Source organism: Oncorhynchus tshawytscha, linkage group LG23, assembly GCF_018296145.1.
Source record: "Oncorhynchus tshawytscha isolate Ot180627B linkage group LG23, Otsh_v2.0, whole genome shotgun sequence".
In the NCBI taxonomy this organism is placed as follows: domain Eukaryota; kingdom Metazoa; phylum Chordata; class Actinopteri; order Salmoniformes; family Salmonidae; genus Oncorhynchus; species Oncorhynchus tshawytscha.
The window spans coordinates 9284961-9303502 of NC_056451.1; the positions used below are offsets into that span (position 1 = coordinate 9284961).

General features: G+C 43.4%; 1 protein-coding gene across 2 annotated transcripts; it reads right to left on the reverse strand.

Annotated features, from left to right (window-relative positions):
* Positions 1-1230: 1230 nt before the first annotated feature.
* LOC112223026 lies at positions 1231-9438 on the reverse strand. Of its 2 annotated transcripts, XM_042304533.1 has the most exons (7): positions 8644-9438; positions 7837-7986; positions 7254-7637; positions 4606-4926; positions 4190-4319; positions 3892-3973; positions 1231-3751 (listed from the first exon to the last, which is right to left on the reverse strand). In XM_042304533.1, the coding sequence occupies exons 3-7, from the start codon at positions 7297-7299 to the stop codon at positions 3338-3340; spliced, it is 993 nt and encodes a 330-aa protein (XP_042160467.1). In that variant the 5' UTR covers positions 7300-7637; positions 7837-7986; positions 8644-9438; the 3' UTR covers positions 1231-3337. The 2 variants fall into 2 exon arrangements, with proteins under 2 accessions (XP_042160467.1, XP_042160469.1); XM_042304535.1 differs by lacking the exon at positions 7837-7986.
* Between the last annotated feature and the right edge of the window lie 9104 nt (positions 9439-18542).

Here is an 18542-nt window from a genome sequence, read left to right on the forward strand (position 1 = left end):
TGCAGGCTCATCCTGACAACCCTCCAGCATGACAATGCCACCAGCCATATTGCTTGTTCTGTGCGTGATTTCATGCAAGACAAGAATGTCAGTGTTCTGTCATGGCCAGAGAAGAGCCCAGATCTCAATCCCATTGAGCACGTCTGGGACCTGTTGGATCGGGGAGTGGGGCTAGGGCCATTCCCCCCAGTAATGTCCGGGAACTTGCAGGTGCCTTGGTGGAAGAGTGGGGTAACATCTCACAGCAAGAACTGGCAAATCTGGTGCAGTCCCTGAGGAGGAGATGCATTGCAGTACTTAATTCAGCTGGTGGCCACACCAGATACTGACTGTAACTTTTGATTTCGACCCCCCCCCCCTCCTTTGTTCAGGGACACATTATTCCATTTCTGTTAGTCACATGTTTGTGGAACTTGTTCAGTTTGTCTCAGTTGTTGAATCTTGTTATGTTCCTACAAATATTTACACATGTTAAGTTTGCTGAAAATTAACGCAGTTGACAGTGAGAGGACATTTATTTTTATTGCTGAGTTTAGCTCTATTAGGCAGGGGTGTCAAACTCATTCCACAGAGGACCGAGTGTCTGCGGGTTTTTGGTTTTTCATTTCAATTAACACCTCGACAACCTAACCAGGTGAGCGGAGTCCCTTAGTAATTCGTGACCTTGATTTATCAATCAAGGTTGGAGCAAGAACCTGCAGACACTCGGACCTCCCATGGTAGGAGTTTGACACACATGTGGATTAAAGTAATGAACCACTCAAACTAATTTAATCAGGTGTGTAGATTTCTAATTTCCTTAATGTTGTGGCTCTTGTCAAATACTTTCTGCAGCACACACTACAGGTCAACATGAGCTGCCAAAAGGATTCTGACGTGTGCCAGGCCATCCAGTCCCAAAATAGAAGGGATTTCGACAGGCAAGAGCCCCCTTCCCCCCTTCTAATTTCCCGCATTTTGTGGCCAGAGTCAAATACTTTCCATAGAACAAACTTCACATCAGGGTAGGATACCCGAAATTAATAATTAATGTGTGTGTGTGTTATATTAAACATAGAGGATGGAGTAAAATGTAGGCAAGCAATAAACATTTCAGAACAACTACTAGTCGAATAAGACATCTGAAGACAGTAGCCTAGACGTTGGATGTAGGCTAAACATTGGATGTAGGCTAAACATTGGTACTGCTTCTTGAAAATAGAATTGTGTAGATATGTTAAAGCAACCAAACATTTGTCAATGTTATATTTTATTTTGTGCATTCATTTCATTCTTACTTTATTTACTTTGTTTCTTAATTCTATAGTTATACTGTTTGTTCTATAGCCTGTTGGAATCTCAGACGACCAGAACCGTAATAATAATCACCATACTTACTTCACAAACAATAATTATACTAGTTGACTTTACGGACACACAGTAGGCTACTGACACTCGCTCCGCGGTGGTCGTGAATGGGTATGAGGGCTGGACACCCTGCGACCCAGACCCTACTGTTGTCTATTACACATACCAATGCCTCGTTCAAATGCTATCAGAGTTCTCGGGAAATTCCTAGTTCCTACTGGGATGTTTCACTTGAATGACCCCCCAAATAGGAATAACAAGTGGGAAATGAGAAAATTAAGGCCTTGGAAGTGACATAAGTGTAAGCCAACATAATTCATTATTTTACATTAACTTGTTTAGCATGTAATAAATGCATTATGAAGACAATTGTGTAATTTAGGCTCCACGAAATATGTAATGCGTAATGACGAAAATCGTGTACTGTTGCCTATATGAAAAAATGCCCTTTCTGATTACAAGTGCACCAGTATCCCAAAGTATTAAACGAAATCAAGCATAGAAAACAGCATTGGCATTAATAAAACCATTTTCCCCCACGAATTAAGTCGCACGTAATGTGTATATTTTCTCACAAATTCTGTTCAGCAAGTCTAAAACAGTACATATAGGCATACAACTATACATTTTAAAACAGGATTAAATGAAGACAATATTTTTGTATATTCATAACGACGAATTAGCCATAAAGAAGAACAACAATTAAATATAGGCTATCGTGTCAATGGTTGTTGCATAGGCCTGTGTGGAGCCTAGTGGTTAAATGAGTATTTTCGAACAAAATAAGTAGCACATAAATTCGTGTCTTTTCTCACGAATTAAGCAACACAAACACGCACAAAATTTGCTGAAATGCATTATGTACACAAATGCACGAATTGAATGTGAGATTGTGTTGCCACCACTCATGTTATCTACATTATTAAATGTCCATGTGGGCTGTGCTATGTCGGTAAAACCCCATCGTTCTCTCAAACAGAGAATCAGTGAACATACAAATTCAATTAGGAGAAACGACAGGGATTATACAGTCGCAGTACATTCTAATGACCTAAACATGACATTTCTGCCTTTAGATTTTGTGGCATAGAGAAGGTTAAGACATCAGACAGGGGAGGTGAGATGAATAATACTCTAAGCAAAAGAGAATGTTTTTGGATTTTCACCCTCCATACACTATTTCCTTAAGTTCTTAAATTTGAAATGCCTGTGTATTTGATGTTGTACATTTGAAAATGAATTATGCCCCTATTTCAGATTACTCTGACGTTTTTCTTACACTGTACCCAAGGATTTATGAAAACTTGCTTGGTAGGTTGATGTCCTCATTGTGGTTTTACAGACGTGTTTAATACGTTTTATGTACACACTTTATTCGAATATTTATGAAATGCATATTGTTATATTTGGTAGCAGTGATTTGTTTTTCACCTCGCCTCCAACCCCATTCGATGCGTGGAACGGATGTGGGCGGGGCTAGGTCTACATAAGGGTGCTATTTAAAAAACCTCACAAGTTTATTAAAGATCAATGGTACTATCAAGAGCAGTGTGCGGGTTACTTCCTTTCCCTCATACATTTATAAATACACACAACCATCAAAAGTAAGGTAGTGCCTCAATAAATAGGTTTAGGGTTAAATCAAAATGCCAAAACATGAAAGGACAGAGGAGAAAACCTCTACTTCTCCAAACCATGTCTTTGTCAGTCCTTCCCCATGGTGACACAAGACAGAATCATTACAAAATTAACATTACATTAACTTCCTTAAAAAATACGTATAACCCTCCCAAAAATACTTGCTTCGGCTGACACAGGGCTGAAAAATAAAGAAGTACCAAAACTATTACCTACAGTAGATTCAGTTAAACAAAGTCTCTGTATCATCACAAAACATTCAGTCTGGAATATGAGAAAACACAGCAGTGCTGTATAATAGAAGCCATAGTACTGTGTGCTATCTCCCATGTTTCTAGACAAAATTGCTGTGTCACTCTCCACCAATAATAGCCTTGACGTTGGAGTAAAGCGCTGTATCTTCATCTGTCTCTTGTACTGGCTTACCGTTCTCTTTCTCCACGTCCTTCCCTATCATCTCTTCCCCTTCCACCTCTTCCATCACACCACTCCCCTCTCCACCATCTTTTCCCCCCTCATTCTTCTTCTCTCGTTTGATTTCGACGTAGTCTGACTCTGTGGTAGTGGTCTTCTTCTCTGCCTCCTCAGGTGTCTTCTTCTTCAGTAGGGAGTAGTTGATACTGGCGTAGTCCACCTCTTTTGGTTCTTCCCCTGGGGCAGAGTGTCCCGCAGCTCCACTGGTCTGGAGCCCTCCGTTTTCAGTTCCCTCCCTCAGCTCCACCTGCAGATGTGTCTGTTCGCCCATCACTGCCTGTCCTGCATCTCTCTACATTACATAAATAACTGTGTAATGAGTCTTTTGTTAGCTTGGTGGTCCCAGACCTGTTCATGTTGTCTTGTAAACTCCTGTTGGCATGTCAATGCTAACTGAATGTTGGAAATAAAGAAAAAAAACGGATACTGCACCTGTTGGTCTTCACATGCCACCATTTCCAGGTTCGTGAAAGGGCTTTTGGAGTCGAAGTTCTTTGGGGTCCTCTCTTTGCGTCTAAGGAAAATATTACAAATTAAATTACTCAATATCTGTATTTTGGGGGGGTTAGCAAGCACTTCGATTACAATATGGTGAAAGGCATTGGCACTTTTGACAATTAATCTGATGTTCTTGATAGTAAATATAGATATGTTAGACAATCTGCAATTGATTTTTAAAACAACATACTCAGTGAATAGTATCTGTTCGACAGTAATAGGATGCATGTACTTTTTATATTTCCCTGTGAAACACAGGATGATGATACAACCGATGGTGGCTGAGCAGGCTGCACCAATCACAAATGCAGTAATCAGTGGTGGGTTCAACAGCACAGCCAAGATGTCTTTAGATACTTCCTCTACAAAGAGAACAACACATGTATGATTTTAGAAGTGGCTCAGAATACTAAGAATCCTCTGAAGAAAAAAGCATATTTTCTCAATCAAAGCACGTACTGTACATCTATATGTTGCATTCATATTGGGTGGGACTGGGAAGCTGTGGCTCTCTAACAAAGTATCTTAACTTATATCTTTACATCCGTGTTTTTCTTCTTATTCTTTTAGGGTGACTTGCAGCTTCTCTCTCACTCTGCCCACTTAATTTCTGCTGAAGCACAAGGTCAGATAATGTACAGTACTTACGTGTCACATTCAATTTCAGTGTCTTCTTGGTGGTGACGCTTCCATTGAAGGTCACCAGACACGTGACCTTGGTGCCGTCATGCTTAGCTGAGGGGGTAAAGGTCAAAGTTGAGAAGTGGGTTGTTGTGAAGGCGGTCAGATCCACTCTCCTTTGTGTAGTGGTGTTGTCTCTGAGCTCAGTGATGTTGTCTCCTGTCCCTCTCCATGTCCATGTGATGTTAGGAGGAGTTCCAGAGCAGATCCCCGGGGCGGTGCAGGTCAGGGTCGCTGGTTCTCCCTCTGTCAGAGGAGGAGTCAACACTGAGGGCTTCTGGGTCAGAGCTGGACACAGAAAATACAAACTCTGAAGTGAATTTCACATCTGTGCACCAGACATCAGAGAAACATAATCAGACCCATGTTAGGGTTAGAGGTATGTGGCAGGGTCTACAGTCAATCACGGACTACAGGAAGAAACCCAGCCCAGTCACGGACCAGGATGTCTTGCTCCCAGGCAGACTAAATCACTTTTTGCCCGCTTTGAGGACAATACAGTGCCACTGACACGGCCTGCAACGGAAACATGCAGTCTCTCCTTCACTGCAGCCGAAGTGAGTAAGACATTTAAACGTGTTAACCCTCGCAAGGCTGCAGGCCCAGACGGCATCCCCAGCCGCGCCCTCAGAGCATGCGCAGACCAGCTGGCCGGTGTGTTTACGGACATATTCAATCAATCCCTATACCAGTCTGCTGTTCCCACATGCTTCAAGAGGGCCACCATTGTTCCTGTTCCCAAGAAAGCTAAGGTAACTGAGCTAAACGACTACCGCCCCGTAGCACTCACATCCGTCATCATGAAGTGCTTTGAGAGACTAGTCAAGGACCATATCACCTCCACCCTACCTGACACCCTTGACCCACTCCAATTTGCTTACCGCCCAAATAGGTCCACAGACGATGCAATCTCAACCACACTGCACACTGCCCTAACCCATCTGGACAAGAGGAATACCTATGTGAGAATGCTGTTCATCGACTACAGCTCGGCATTCAACACCATAGTACCCTCCAAGCTCGTCATCAAGCTCGAGACCCTGGGTCTCACCCCGCCCTGTGCAACTGGGTACTGGACTTCCTGACGGGCCGCCCCAGGTGGTGAGGGTAGGCAACAACATCTCCTCCCCGCTGATCCTCAACACTGGGGCCCCACAAGGGTGCGTTCTGAGCCCTCTCCTGTACTCCCTGTTCACCCACGACTGCGTGGCCATGCACGCCTCCAACTCAATCATCAAGTTTGCGGACGACACAACAGTGGTAGGCTTGATTACCAACAACGACGAGACGGCCTACAGGGAGGAGGTGAGGGCCCTCGGAGTGTGGTGTCAGGAAAATAACCTCACACTCAACGTCAACAAAACTAAGGAGATGATTGTGGACTTCAGGAAACAGCAGAGGGAACACCCCCCATCCACATCGATGGAACAGTAGTGGAGAGGGTAGCAAGTTTTAAGTTCCTCGGCATACACATCACAGACAAACTGAATTGGTCCACTCACACAGACAGCATCGTGAGGAAGGCGCAGCAGCGCCTCTTCAACCTCAGGAGGCTGAAGAAATTCGGCTTGTCACCAAAAGCACTCACAAACTTCTACAGATGCACAATCGAGAGCATCCTGGCGGGCTGTATCACCGCCTGGTATGGCAACTGCACCGCCCTCAACCGTAAGGCTCTCCAGAGGGTAGTGAGGTCTGCACAACGCATCACCGGGGCAAACTACCTGCCCTCCAGGACACCTACACCACCCGATGCTACAGGAAGGCCATAAAGATCATCAAGGACATCAACCACCCGAGCCACTGCCTGTTCACCCCGCTGCCATCCAGAAGGCGAGGTCAGTACAGGTGCATCAAAGCTGGGACCGAGAGACTGAAAAACAGCTTCTATCTCAAGGCCATCAGACTGTTAAACAGCCACCACTAACATTGAGTGGCTACTGCCAACACACTGTCAATGACACTGACTCTACTCCAGCCACTTTAATCATGGGAAATGATGTAAATATATCACTAGCCACTTTAAACAATGCTACCTTATATAATGTTACTTACCCTACATTGTTCATCTCATATGCATACGTTGATACTGTACTCTATATCATCGACTGCATCCTTATGTAATACATGTATCACTAGCCACTTTAACTATGCCACTTGGTTTACATACTTATCTCATATGTATATACTGTACTCGATATCATCTACTGTATCTTGCCTATGCTGCTCTGTACCATCACTCATTCATATATCCTTATGTACATATTCTTTATCCCCTTACACTGTGTATGACAGTCGTTTTTTTGGAATTGTTAGTTAGATTACTTGTTCGTTATTACTGCATTGTCGGAACTAGAAGCACAAGCATTTCGCTACTCTCGCATTAACATCTGCTAACCATGTGTATGTGACAAATAAAATTTGATTTGATTTGATTTGATTTGATTTAAACTGCCCCATAAATTCCACCACTATTTAATAAAAAAACAGACTTTGGAAAGGGAGACTTGGGGAGGGGAATCTTGGCATTTGTGAATTGGAGGTATGCACCTGTATGTTGCAGTCAGCGTACACATTTAATTGTACCTGTTACAGTGTACATAGTCATGCTATACCTGTTACTGTGAGTTTCTGTGGGTCTATAAATGGTATTCCTTTCATTTTGAATTGATACTGTCCAGCATCATTCTCTCTGATGTCGTTGATGATCACGCTACAGTTCCCCTTTGTCAGGTCTGTCTCCAGTAGATACACTCTGTGGTTATAACCCTCCTGAGCTTTAGAGGGATTTTTGGAGTGGAAAATTATATGATGATCCTTTTTTTTGCCATTTGCAGGGTATTTGTACCATACTGCTGCGTTCTGCTTGACGCTATCAGAGTGATTGAAAGTACATGAAATAACAGCACATAGGCCAGTCTGTGCTGTTATTTATTCTGGACTGAAGATGATGCTGTTTGTGTTTGCAGCTGATGGAGCTGCTGCAGTAGGGGCCTGTCCTGATGGAGGGAAATTAATAATCATGAGTAATACAGGAAGCACGTGGATACTACTTCACTTGTCCGTAACATTTTTGATGATACAGAATCATTTTAGATTAAAATGGGTTTTAATTGCCTTACCACTGCAACTACCTCATCTATTCAAATAGTCATGATTTCAAAATGTATAACACTTTAATGATTAAAGGGACCCTACTTTGACATGTTGCTCTCTCTGCCAGAGAGAAGAGTAGAGTTGGCCAGATGAGGACCCACATGCTGCCTCCACTGCCTCAATTAATCAACCACAACACCAGGGTGTGTCCTCTTTTACCTCTTTCTATGGTCTCCTTGTCTGTGTCCACAGCTATGGAGCACAGAAAGAGTATACATATGACCATATATACCTCTGATTGTGCACAAAATTGAATTGTTTCCACGCCCACCATGCGTCATGCGTAGTGATCATGTGAGATGAATGGTGTATTTCTTTTTAAAAAGTGAGTTTGACTTGATGATGATCCGTTTTGGATCGTAGCGTTGTCAATAAAGTGGTGAATAGGGAGCTTCAACAGACTGCAGGCCTTCTTGTTCTTTACTATGACCATAACAATTCATCCCATTGCCAGCTGTGAATACAGAGGCATTCCTAACATCTGACATGATCTTTTCATGGCACGTTTATAAATTGTTACACCCTTCTTAGCCCATTTTTTCCCAACTGTAATTTAATGCATGGAGAGAAGATATCAAAGTCCCAGTAATGTTTTATTTTACCCTAATTGTCTGGAATCTATTTTAAAAACCACATGGTAACAGAGTAATTACATACGTTTTACCTAAGTCATTATGGAGATTCATTGTAACAAACAAAGTAACAATTGTTTCTACCAAGGAACAAGGAGATACTTGTTTTGTTAAAGCATTTCAAGTTGTGTCCAGATTTGCCCCTTTTTTCCCAAGCACTTAAAAAATACATATTTATTTTTGCCATGCAAAGAATAAGACTGAATCAGCACATTACCTCTCTCTGTGTGCTCTCTCTTCCTGTTGACTGTGAGTCTCTGATGGGTGTGAGCTGTCACTTCATGTCCTCAGTCTGTTACTTCTCCCTGTAACCTGGTGCTGCAATCCAGGAAGTCCCTCTGTACTGCATACCACCCAGCCATACTGTACTGTATCTAGACCATAATCAACCCAAACACATCAACCAACCCATCAAACCCCACCAATCCACACATACCACCCAGCCATACTGTATTGTATCTAGACCATAATCAATCAAAACCCATCAATTCATACTGATCAACCAACACTACAATCCCCATCGCTTTTATATTTAGATAAATTATTCAAAAGCAGTAATACTATAATTTTGTGTAGTTTTAAAGCAAATGTGCATGTAGTCATAAATCAACATAATTCAATCCACGCTACTATGCCTCTTAATAGTTTTGGTAAATGCTTGATTTTACAGTCCTGTGTCAGCTCGTACTGTATGTGCCTGGTGGTTGTACATTTTCAAAAAGTAATATTTACGAGTTGCACAACGAAGCAAGTTTTGAAGGCGTTTCTGTAATGTTTTTTAAGGAAGTGTAATTTTACTTTTGGAATGTTTCTGTTTTTTCACAATGGGGAAGGACTGACAAAGACGTGATTTGGAAAAGTAGAGGTCAAACGATTTCTTGTTTTTTCTCTATTCCTTCCGTTTTGCATTTGAATTGCAAAAACTTTCAAGGGGGCAAAACCATTCATCTTGAGACGACGGGGGAGATTGTGTACGTTACTAATCACTGAAAATATCAAAATACCCAATGGATCATGATAGTTTCTAGTCAAAAAAAAGTAGGGGTGCAAAAACGTACATTCGCACCCCTATTTTGAAAGTGGGGATGCAGCTGCTCTGTTTGCTACATTGCGCAGCCACTGTTTTGTATTCAGACCCCTTGACTTTTCTTTTCCACATTTAGTTACATTACAGCCTTGTTCCAAAATGGATTTCAAAGAAAATCCTCATCAATCTGCAATAAACAATACCCCATAATAACAAAGCAAAAACTTTTAGAAATGTTTTCAAATTTATCAAAAAAATAAACAGAAATACCTTATTTACTTAAGTATTCAGGCCCTTTGCTATGAGACTCGAACTTGAGCTCAGGTGCATCCTGTTTCCATTGATCATCCTTGAGATTTTTCTACAACTTGATTGGAGTCCACCTGTGGTAAATTCAATTGATCGGACATGATTTGGAAAGGCACACACCTGTCTATATAAGTTCCCAAAGTAGACGGTGCATGTCAGAGCAAAGACCAAGCCATGAGGTTGAAGGAATTGTCCGTAGAGCTCCGATACAGGATTATGTCGAGGCACAGATCTGGGTCTGCAGCACTAAAGGTCCCCAAAAACACAGTGTGATACCGTCATTCTTAAATAAAAGAAGTTTGGAACCACCAAGACTCTTCCTAGAGGGAGAAGGGCCTTGGTTAGTGAGGTGATCAAGAACCAGATGGTCACTGAGACAGAGCTCCAGAGTTCCTCTGTGGAGATGGGAGAACCTTCCGAAAGGACAACCATGTCTGCAACACTCCACCAAAGAGGGCTTTATGGTAGAGTGGCCAGACGTTTGCCTCAGTAAAAGGCAGGCACATGACAGCCCGCTTGGAGTTTGCCAAAAGGCAACTAAAGGACTCTCACAACATGAGAAACAAGATTATCTGGTCTGATGAAACCAAGATTGAGCTCTTTGGCCTGAATGTCAAGCGTCACGCCTGGAGGCAACCTGGCACTATCCCTACGGTGAAACATGGTGGTGGCAGCATCATGCGGTGTGGATATTTTTCAGTGGCATAGACTGGGAAACTAGTCATGATCGAGGGAAAGATGAACGAAGAAAAGTACAGAGATTCTTGATGAAAATCTGCTCCTGAGCGCTCAGGACCCCAGACTGGCGTGAAGGTTCACCTTCCAACAGGACATCGACCCTAAGCACACAGCCAAGCCAACCCAGGAGTGGCTTCGGGACAAGTCTCTAAATGCCCTTCAGTGATCCAGCCAGAGGCCGGATTTGAACCCGTTCGAAAACCTCTGGAGAGACCTGATAATAGCTGTGCAGTGACTCTCCCCATCCAACCTGACAGAGCTTGAGAGCATCTGCAAAGAAGAGTGGGAGAAACTCCCCAAATTAGGTGTGCCAAGCTTGTAGAGTCATACCCAAGAAGGCTTGAGGCTGTAATTGATGCCAAATGTGCTTCAACAAAGTAGCGAGTAAAGGGTCAGAATACTTATGTAAATGTGATATTTCAGATTTTATGTTTAATACATCTGCAAACGTTTCTAAAAACCTGTTTTGCTTTGTCATTATGGGGTTTTGTCTGTAGATTGATGGGGAAAAAACAATTTCAACCATATTAGAATAAGGCTGTAACGTCACAAAATGTGTAAAAAGTCAAATCAAATCAAATTTATTTATATAGCCCTTCGTACATCAGCTGATATCTCAAAGTGCTGTACAGAAACCCAGCCTAAAACCTCAAACAGCAAGCAATGCAGGTGTAGAAGCACGGTGGATAGGAAAAACTCCCTAGAAAGACCAAAACCTAGGAAGAAACCTAGAGAGGAACCAGGCTATGTGGGGTGGCCAGTCCTCTTCTGGCTGTGCCGGGTGGAGATTATAACAGAACATGGCCAAGATGTTCAAATGTTCATAAATGACCAGCATGGTCGAATAATAATAAGGCAGAACAGTTGAAACTGGAGCAGCAGCACGGCCAGGTGGACTTTGGACAGCAAGGAGTCATCATGTCAGGTAGTCCTGGGGCATGGTCCTAGGGCTCAGGTCCTCCGAGAGAGAGAGAGAAAGAGAGAATTAGAGAACGCACACTTAGATTCACACAGGACACCGAATAGGACAGGAGAAGTACTCCAGATATAACAAACTGACCCTAGCCCCCCGACACATTAACTACTGCAGCATAAATACTGGAGGCTGAGACAGGAGGGGTCAGGAGACACTGTGGCCCCATCCAAGGACACCCCAGACAGGGCCAAACAGGAAGGATATAACCCCACCCACTTTGCCAAAGCACAGCCCCCACACCACTAGAGGGATATCTTCAACCACCAACTTACCATCCTGAGACAAGGCTGAGTATAGCCCACAAAGAACTCCGCCATGGCACAACCCAAGGGGGGCGCCATCCCAGACAGGATGACCACATCAGTGAATCAACCCACTCAGGTGACGCACGCACCCCTTCCAGGGACGGCAAGAGAGAGCCCCAGTAAGCCAGTGACTCAGCCCCTGTAATAGGGTTAGAGGCAGAGAATCCCAGTGGGAAGAGGGGAACCGGCCAGGCAGAGACAGCAAGGGCGGTTCGTTGCTCCAGAGCCTTTCCGTTCACCTTCCCACTCCTGGGCCAGACTATACTCAATCATATGACCCACTGAAGAGATAAGTCTTCAGTAAGGACTTAAAGGTTGAGACCGAGTTTGCGTCTCTGACATGGGTAGGCAGACCGTTCCATACAAATGGAGCTCTATAGGAGAAAGCCCTGCCTCCAGCTGTTTGCTTAGAAATTCTAGGGACAATTAGGAGGCCTGCGTCTTGTGACCGTAGCGTACGTGTAGGTATGTACGGCAGGACCAAATCAGAGAGATAGGTAGGAGCAAGTCCATGTAATGCTTTGTAGGTTAGCAGTAAAACCTTGAAATCAGCCCTTGCTTTGACAGGAAGCCAGTGTAGAGAGGCTAGCACTGGAGTAATATGATCAAATTTTTTGGTTCTAGTCAGAATTCGAGCAGCCGTATTTAGTACTAACTGAAGTTTATTTTGTGCTTTATCCGGGTAGCCGGAAAGTAGAGCATTGCAGTAGTCTAACCTAGAAGTGACAAAAGCATGGATTAATTTTTCTGCATCATTTTTGGACAGAAAGTTTCTGATTTTTGCAATGTTACGTAGATGGAAAAAAGCTGTCCTTGAAATGGTCTTGATATGTTCTTCAAAAGAGAGATCAGGGTCCAGAGTAACGCCGAGGTCCTTCACAGTTTTATTTGAGACGACTGTACAACCATTAAGATTCATTGTCAGATTCAACAGAAGATCTCTTTGTTTCTTGGGACCTAGAACAAGCATCTCTGTTTTGTCCGAGTTTAAAAGTAGAAAGTTTGCAGCCATCCACTTCCTTATGTCTGAAACACATGCTTCTAGCAAGGGCAATTTTGGGGCTTCACCATGTTTCATTGAAATGTACAGCTGTGTGTCATCCGCATAGCCGTGAAAGTTAACATTATGTTTTCGAATAACATCCCCAAGATAAAATATATAGTGAAAACAATAGTGGTCCCAAAACGGAACCTTGAGGAACACCGAAATTTACAGTTGATTTGTCAGAGGACAAACCATTCACAGAGACAAACTGATATCTTTCCGACAGATAAGATCTAAACCAGGCCAGAACTTGTCCGTGTAGACCAATTTGGGTTTCCAATCTCTCCAAAAGAATGTGGTGATCGATGGTATCAAAAGCAGCACTAAGGTCTAGGAGCACGAGGACAGATGCAGAGCCTCGGTCCGATGCCATTAAAATGTCATTTACCACCTTCACAAGTGCCGTCTCAGTGCTATGATGGGGTCTAAAACCAGACTGAAGCATTTCGTATACATTGTTTGTCTTCAGGAAGGCAGTAAGTTGCTGCGCAACAGCATTTTCTAAAATGTTTGAGAGGAATGGAAGATTCGATATAGGCCTATAGTTTTTTATATTTTCTGGGTCAAGGTTTGGCTTTTTCAAGAGAGGCTTTATTACTGTCACTTTTAGTGAGTTTGGTACACATCCGGTGGATAGAGAGCCGTTTATTATGTTCAACATAGGAGGGCCAAGCACAGGAAGCAGCTCTTTCAGTAGTTTAGTTGGAATAGGGTCCAGTATGCAGCTTGAAGGTTTAGAGGCCATGATTATTTTCATCATTGTGTAAAGAGATATAGTACTAAAACACTTGAGCGTCTCTCTTGATCCTAGGTCCTGGGAGAGTTGTGCAGACTCAGGACAACTGAGCTTTGGAGGAATACGCAGATTTAAAGAGGAGTCCGTAATTTGCTTTCTAATAATCATAATCTTTTCCTCAAAGAAGTTCATGAATTTATCACTGCTAAAGTGAAAGTCATCCTCTCTTGGGGAATGCTGCTTTTTAGTTAGCTTTGCGACAGTATCAAAAAGGAATTTCGGATTGTTCTTATTTTCCTCAATTAAGTTAGAAAAATAGGATGATCGAGCAACAGTAAGGGCTCTACGGTACTGTCTTTCCAAGCTAGTCGGAAGACTTCCAGTTTGGTGTGGCGCCATTTCCGTTCCAATTTTCTGGAAGCTTGCTTCAGAGCTCGGGTATTTTCTGTCAAGTCAAGGGGTTTGAATACTTTCCGAATGCACTGCATATTCCTTGCAGAGCTGTTGTGAAAGAAGTGGTCAAGGAAGTGAGTTTGTGTTTATACTGGGCATTCTGCCCCTCCCACCCCCACCTAGCGTCCACCAATCATGTCAATGCGGAGCTATTTTGAGCCCTCCGTATTGTTACAAGATTGTGGCGGTGCATGGCTATGCGGTATGGAGCAACATTTGGCCTCTGCATGCCTCCGGGGGATACACAATTGCATCACACTATCCATATGGCACCTCTGACCACATTTCCAGATAATGCATAAATTGTCTTTTAAAAGCGCTTCATGGTCAGAGTCTGCATTGGCCGTACAGCATTTACAGTGATATGGCCTCTGCAGAAGTCAGGGCGTTTATACTTCTTGCTCTTTGTGGAGCAGCACAGAGCTGTTGTGAAGGAAGTTGTCAAAGAAGTGAGTTTGTGTTTATACAGAACCTCGCACCCCCACCTACCGTCAGCCAATCATGTCAATGAGGAACTATGTGGCGCCCTCTGCATTGTTACAAAATGTGGGAGGCACGGTATGGAGCTCGATTTAGCCTCTGCATGTCTCAGGGGTTCTGTAATTGCGTCACACTCTCCATATGAAGACGACCACATTTTCGGAACAAGCATAAATTGGCTTTTAGAAAGCAATAGCTGCACCACTGGTGTTTAAAATGAAAAGGCACCTGAACCTGAAAAGGAAGCGCTTCGCGGTTACAATGTAGTGTACGGTATCTGTATGCGCCTGTAACGGTTGTCTTGGGAAGAAGGAGAGGACCAAAGTTTGGTAAGTGTTCATCTTATTTTAATGGAACTGAACACTTTCAAAAACAAAACAACAAAGTGAAAACCGAAACAGTTCTATCTGGTGCAGACACACAAAGACTAAAAATAACCACCCACAAACCCCAACGAAACAGTTCTATCTGGTGCAGACACACAAAGACTAAAAATAACCACAAAACACAATAGAAAACAGGCTACCTAAATATGGTTCTTAATCAGGGACAACTATTGACAGCTGCCTCTGATTGAGAACCATATCAGGCCAAACACAGAAATAGAAAATCATAGAAAAACTACCATAGACAACCCACCCAACTCTCGCCCTGACCATACTAAAACAAAAGACAAAACAAAGGAACTAAGGACAGAACGTGACAGCGCCTATCAAGTCCATGTTCCTAGCTCAACAGTACAGTAGTAAACTCAACATAAAAATAAATGTCCTCTCACTGTCAACTGCGTTAATTTTCAGCAAACGTAACATATGTAAATATTTGTATGAACTTAACAAGATTCAACAACTGAGACATAAACTGAACAATTTCCACAGACATGTGACTAACAGAAATGGAATAATGTATCCCTGAACAAAGGGGGGTTCAAAATCAAAAGTAACAGTCAGTATCTGGTGTGGCCACCAGCTGCATTAAGTACTGCAGTGCATCTCATGGACCAGATTTGCCAGTTATTGCTGTGAGATGTTACCCCACTCTTCCACCAAGGCACCTGCAAGTTCCCGGACCTTTCTGCGGGGAATGGCCCTAGCCCTCACCCCCCGATCCAACAGGTCCCAGAAGTGCTCAATGGGATTCGCTCTTCGCTGGCCACAGCAGAACACTGACATTCCTGTCTTACAGGAAATCATGCACAGAATGAGCAGTATGGCTGGTGGCATTGTTATGCTGGAGGGTCATGTCAGGATGAGGCTGCAGGAAGGGTATCACATGAGGGAGGAGGATGTCTTCTCTGTAACGCACAGCGTTGAGATTACCTGCAATGACAACAAGCTCAGTCCGATGATGCTGTGACACACCGCCCAGACCATGACAGACCTTCCACCTCCAAATCGATCCCGCTCCAGAGTACAGGCCTCGGTGTAACGCTCAATCCTTCGACAATAAACACGCATCCGACCATCACCTCTGGTGAGACAAAACCACGACTCGTCAGTGAAAATCACTTTTTGCCAGTCCTGGCTGGTCCAGCGACGGTGGGTTTGTGCCCATAGGTGACGTTGTTGCCGGTGATATCTGGTGAGGACCTGCCTTACAACAGGCCTACAAGGCCTCAGTCCGGCCTCTCTCAGCCTATTGCGGACAGTCTGAGCACTGATGGAGGGATTGTGCGTTCCTGGTGTAACTCGGGCAGTTGTTGTTGCCATCCTGTACCTGTCCCACAGGTATGATGTTCAGATGTACCGATCCTGTGCAGGTGTTTTTACACGTGGTCTGCCACTGCGAGGATGATCAGCTGTTCATCCTGTCTCCCTGTAGCGTTGTCTTAGGCGTCTCACAGTTTGGACATTGCAATTTATTGCCTTGGCCACATCTGTAGTTCTCATGCCTCCTTGCAGCATGCCTAAGGCACGTTCACGCAGATGAGCAGGGACCCTGGGCATCTTTCTTTTGGTGTTTTTCAGAGTTAGTAGAAAGGCCTCTTTAGTGTCCTAAGTTTTCATAACTGACCTTAATTGCCTACCGTCTGTAAGCTGTTAGTGTCTTAACAACCGTTCCACAGTTGCATGTTCATTAATTGTTTGTGGGTGATTGACCAAGCATTTGAAAGCAATGTTTAAACACTTTACAATGAAGATCTGTGAAGTTATATTTGGATTTTTAAGAATTATTTTAAAAATACGTTTTTTGTTTGTTGCTGAGTTAATACTGTATACTGTATTCTCTACATGTACAATCATTCATTTTTTCCCGCGGTACTTCAGACGAGTCTTGTGAGGCCTGTGGGCATCAATGAGCAAATCAACCAAGATGTGCATGTGTGTGAGAGGCTCATCTTTCCATAGACGGGTCATGATCGTTTTTTTTATAGGCCAAACCGTGGGGCCGCAGACATCGACTCAAGGGGTAACCCCTTAGAGCAAGGCATGGTCTCATAAACCTTTCTAAGTATCCGTGGGGTCCACCACCAGGACCACATGTACTTCACTGAAGCTGCGTTTCACTTTCTCACTTTTGTCTTTCCTGCAAGAGTTTGTTCTTATCCTGCATCTCTTCCAAAATAAGTCTGCCATTCACTGGACTTCCTTCCATAACGCATAGCTCTGTAATGCCTTTTAGTCTTTGGATTTAATGCTAGACATGCTAAAAGCCTTCTCCATGTATGCATTGGCAATCTTGTATTCATTCCTGAAGTTCTCCGTAAATAAGCCCTATGCGGAGCCATGTGTTGGCAGCTCCTAACTAGCTCTCGAGCCTGCCCTCTGGTGGATTGTTAGAGGAAGTGCATTTTGTCTTGGCTAGTTTGGGCTCTACCCTCTATACCATATTCAAATGAATGAATGAAAGACCTGTACTGTAAAATGTCACCATCATGTCTCTGGGTGGCAGAAAGGAATGATGTTGCTATTTGACTAACATAGCAGTAACTTAATTCTGTCTATTGAGAATGGTGACGAGAGGGTTTTCTTCTATGTTTTCCTGTGAAATGTCCTTAGCACCGTCCTGTGAATTGGAGAGTCTTACCTGTTCTCCCGTTGGCCCTCTATGCGAGTCGGTCAGCACAGAGTGTCTGCCTGGGCCCTGTCCTGTATAAGTCTGCAGACTTGGGTTAGAGTCTTGTGCAGCAGTGTGCTCTCCATGAGCTGCTGTCTGAATCACATTGTGTCCTGACTGTGCTGATTGAGCTGAAACACAGTGAGCCTGGGCTGATTGAATGTCAATGTACTCAATACATTTGGGTCCTGCTTTTGGGTACGCACACTTGGTGCATGTCTGGCAGCAGTGCTCTTCCTCCCTGTGTGAAATTCAAGGTCTGACAGCCTGCATCTCTGCCATTTCCTCAAAGTAGTCATTCACGCCATCTATTGTTGTCGACTTGGCATTTCTTTCCCTACAGATGTCTAGACTATGAGCTTTGCTGAGGCAGCTGCTTTTTCAGTTTGCAGCTAAAGTCTCCTTTCTTTTTTCTCAGTTCCATCTTTTGTCAGTTTCATTGCTCCTCCTCCTCTTGATGGTGTTTGAACTTGAGAGCAGCAGCCTTTGTTAACAATGCTGCTGTTTCAGCCTCCGCTCGGATGCGGGCTGAGGATGTGGAGGATACACGTGAGCCTACACTCCCCGTAGACCTGCGGCTGGAGGTTTGGGACACGCTGTCAGTAGCTTTACTATTCTCTTTCTCACAAGTGCAGTCATCATGTTTCTCTGGTGCTAGGGGCCGCACCCTGAAACCGTAATAAATGCCTTTAATATGCTCCCCCTTGGGTTCATATGAATTTAACAATAAAAATAATAATAATAATCATCCTCAGATATCATGTCGTTATAGGAATCATTCAAATATTTGAAAACGTTGGAGCATGGAGCAAATCATACAATGTGATTTTCTGGATTTTTGTTTTAGATTCTGTCTCTCACAGTTGAAGTGTACCTATGATAAATTACAGACCTCTACATGCTTTGTAAGTAGGAAACACTGCCAATTTTGCAGGTTATCAAATACTTGTATATACATATATATATATATATATATATATATATATATAT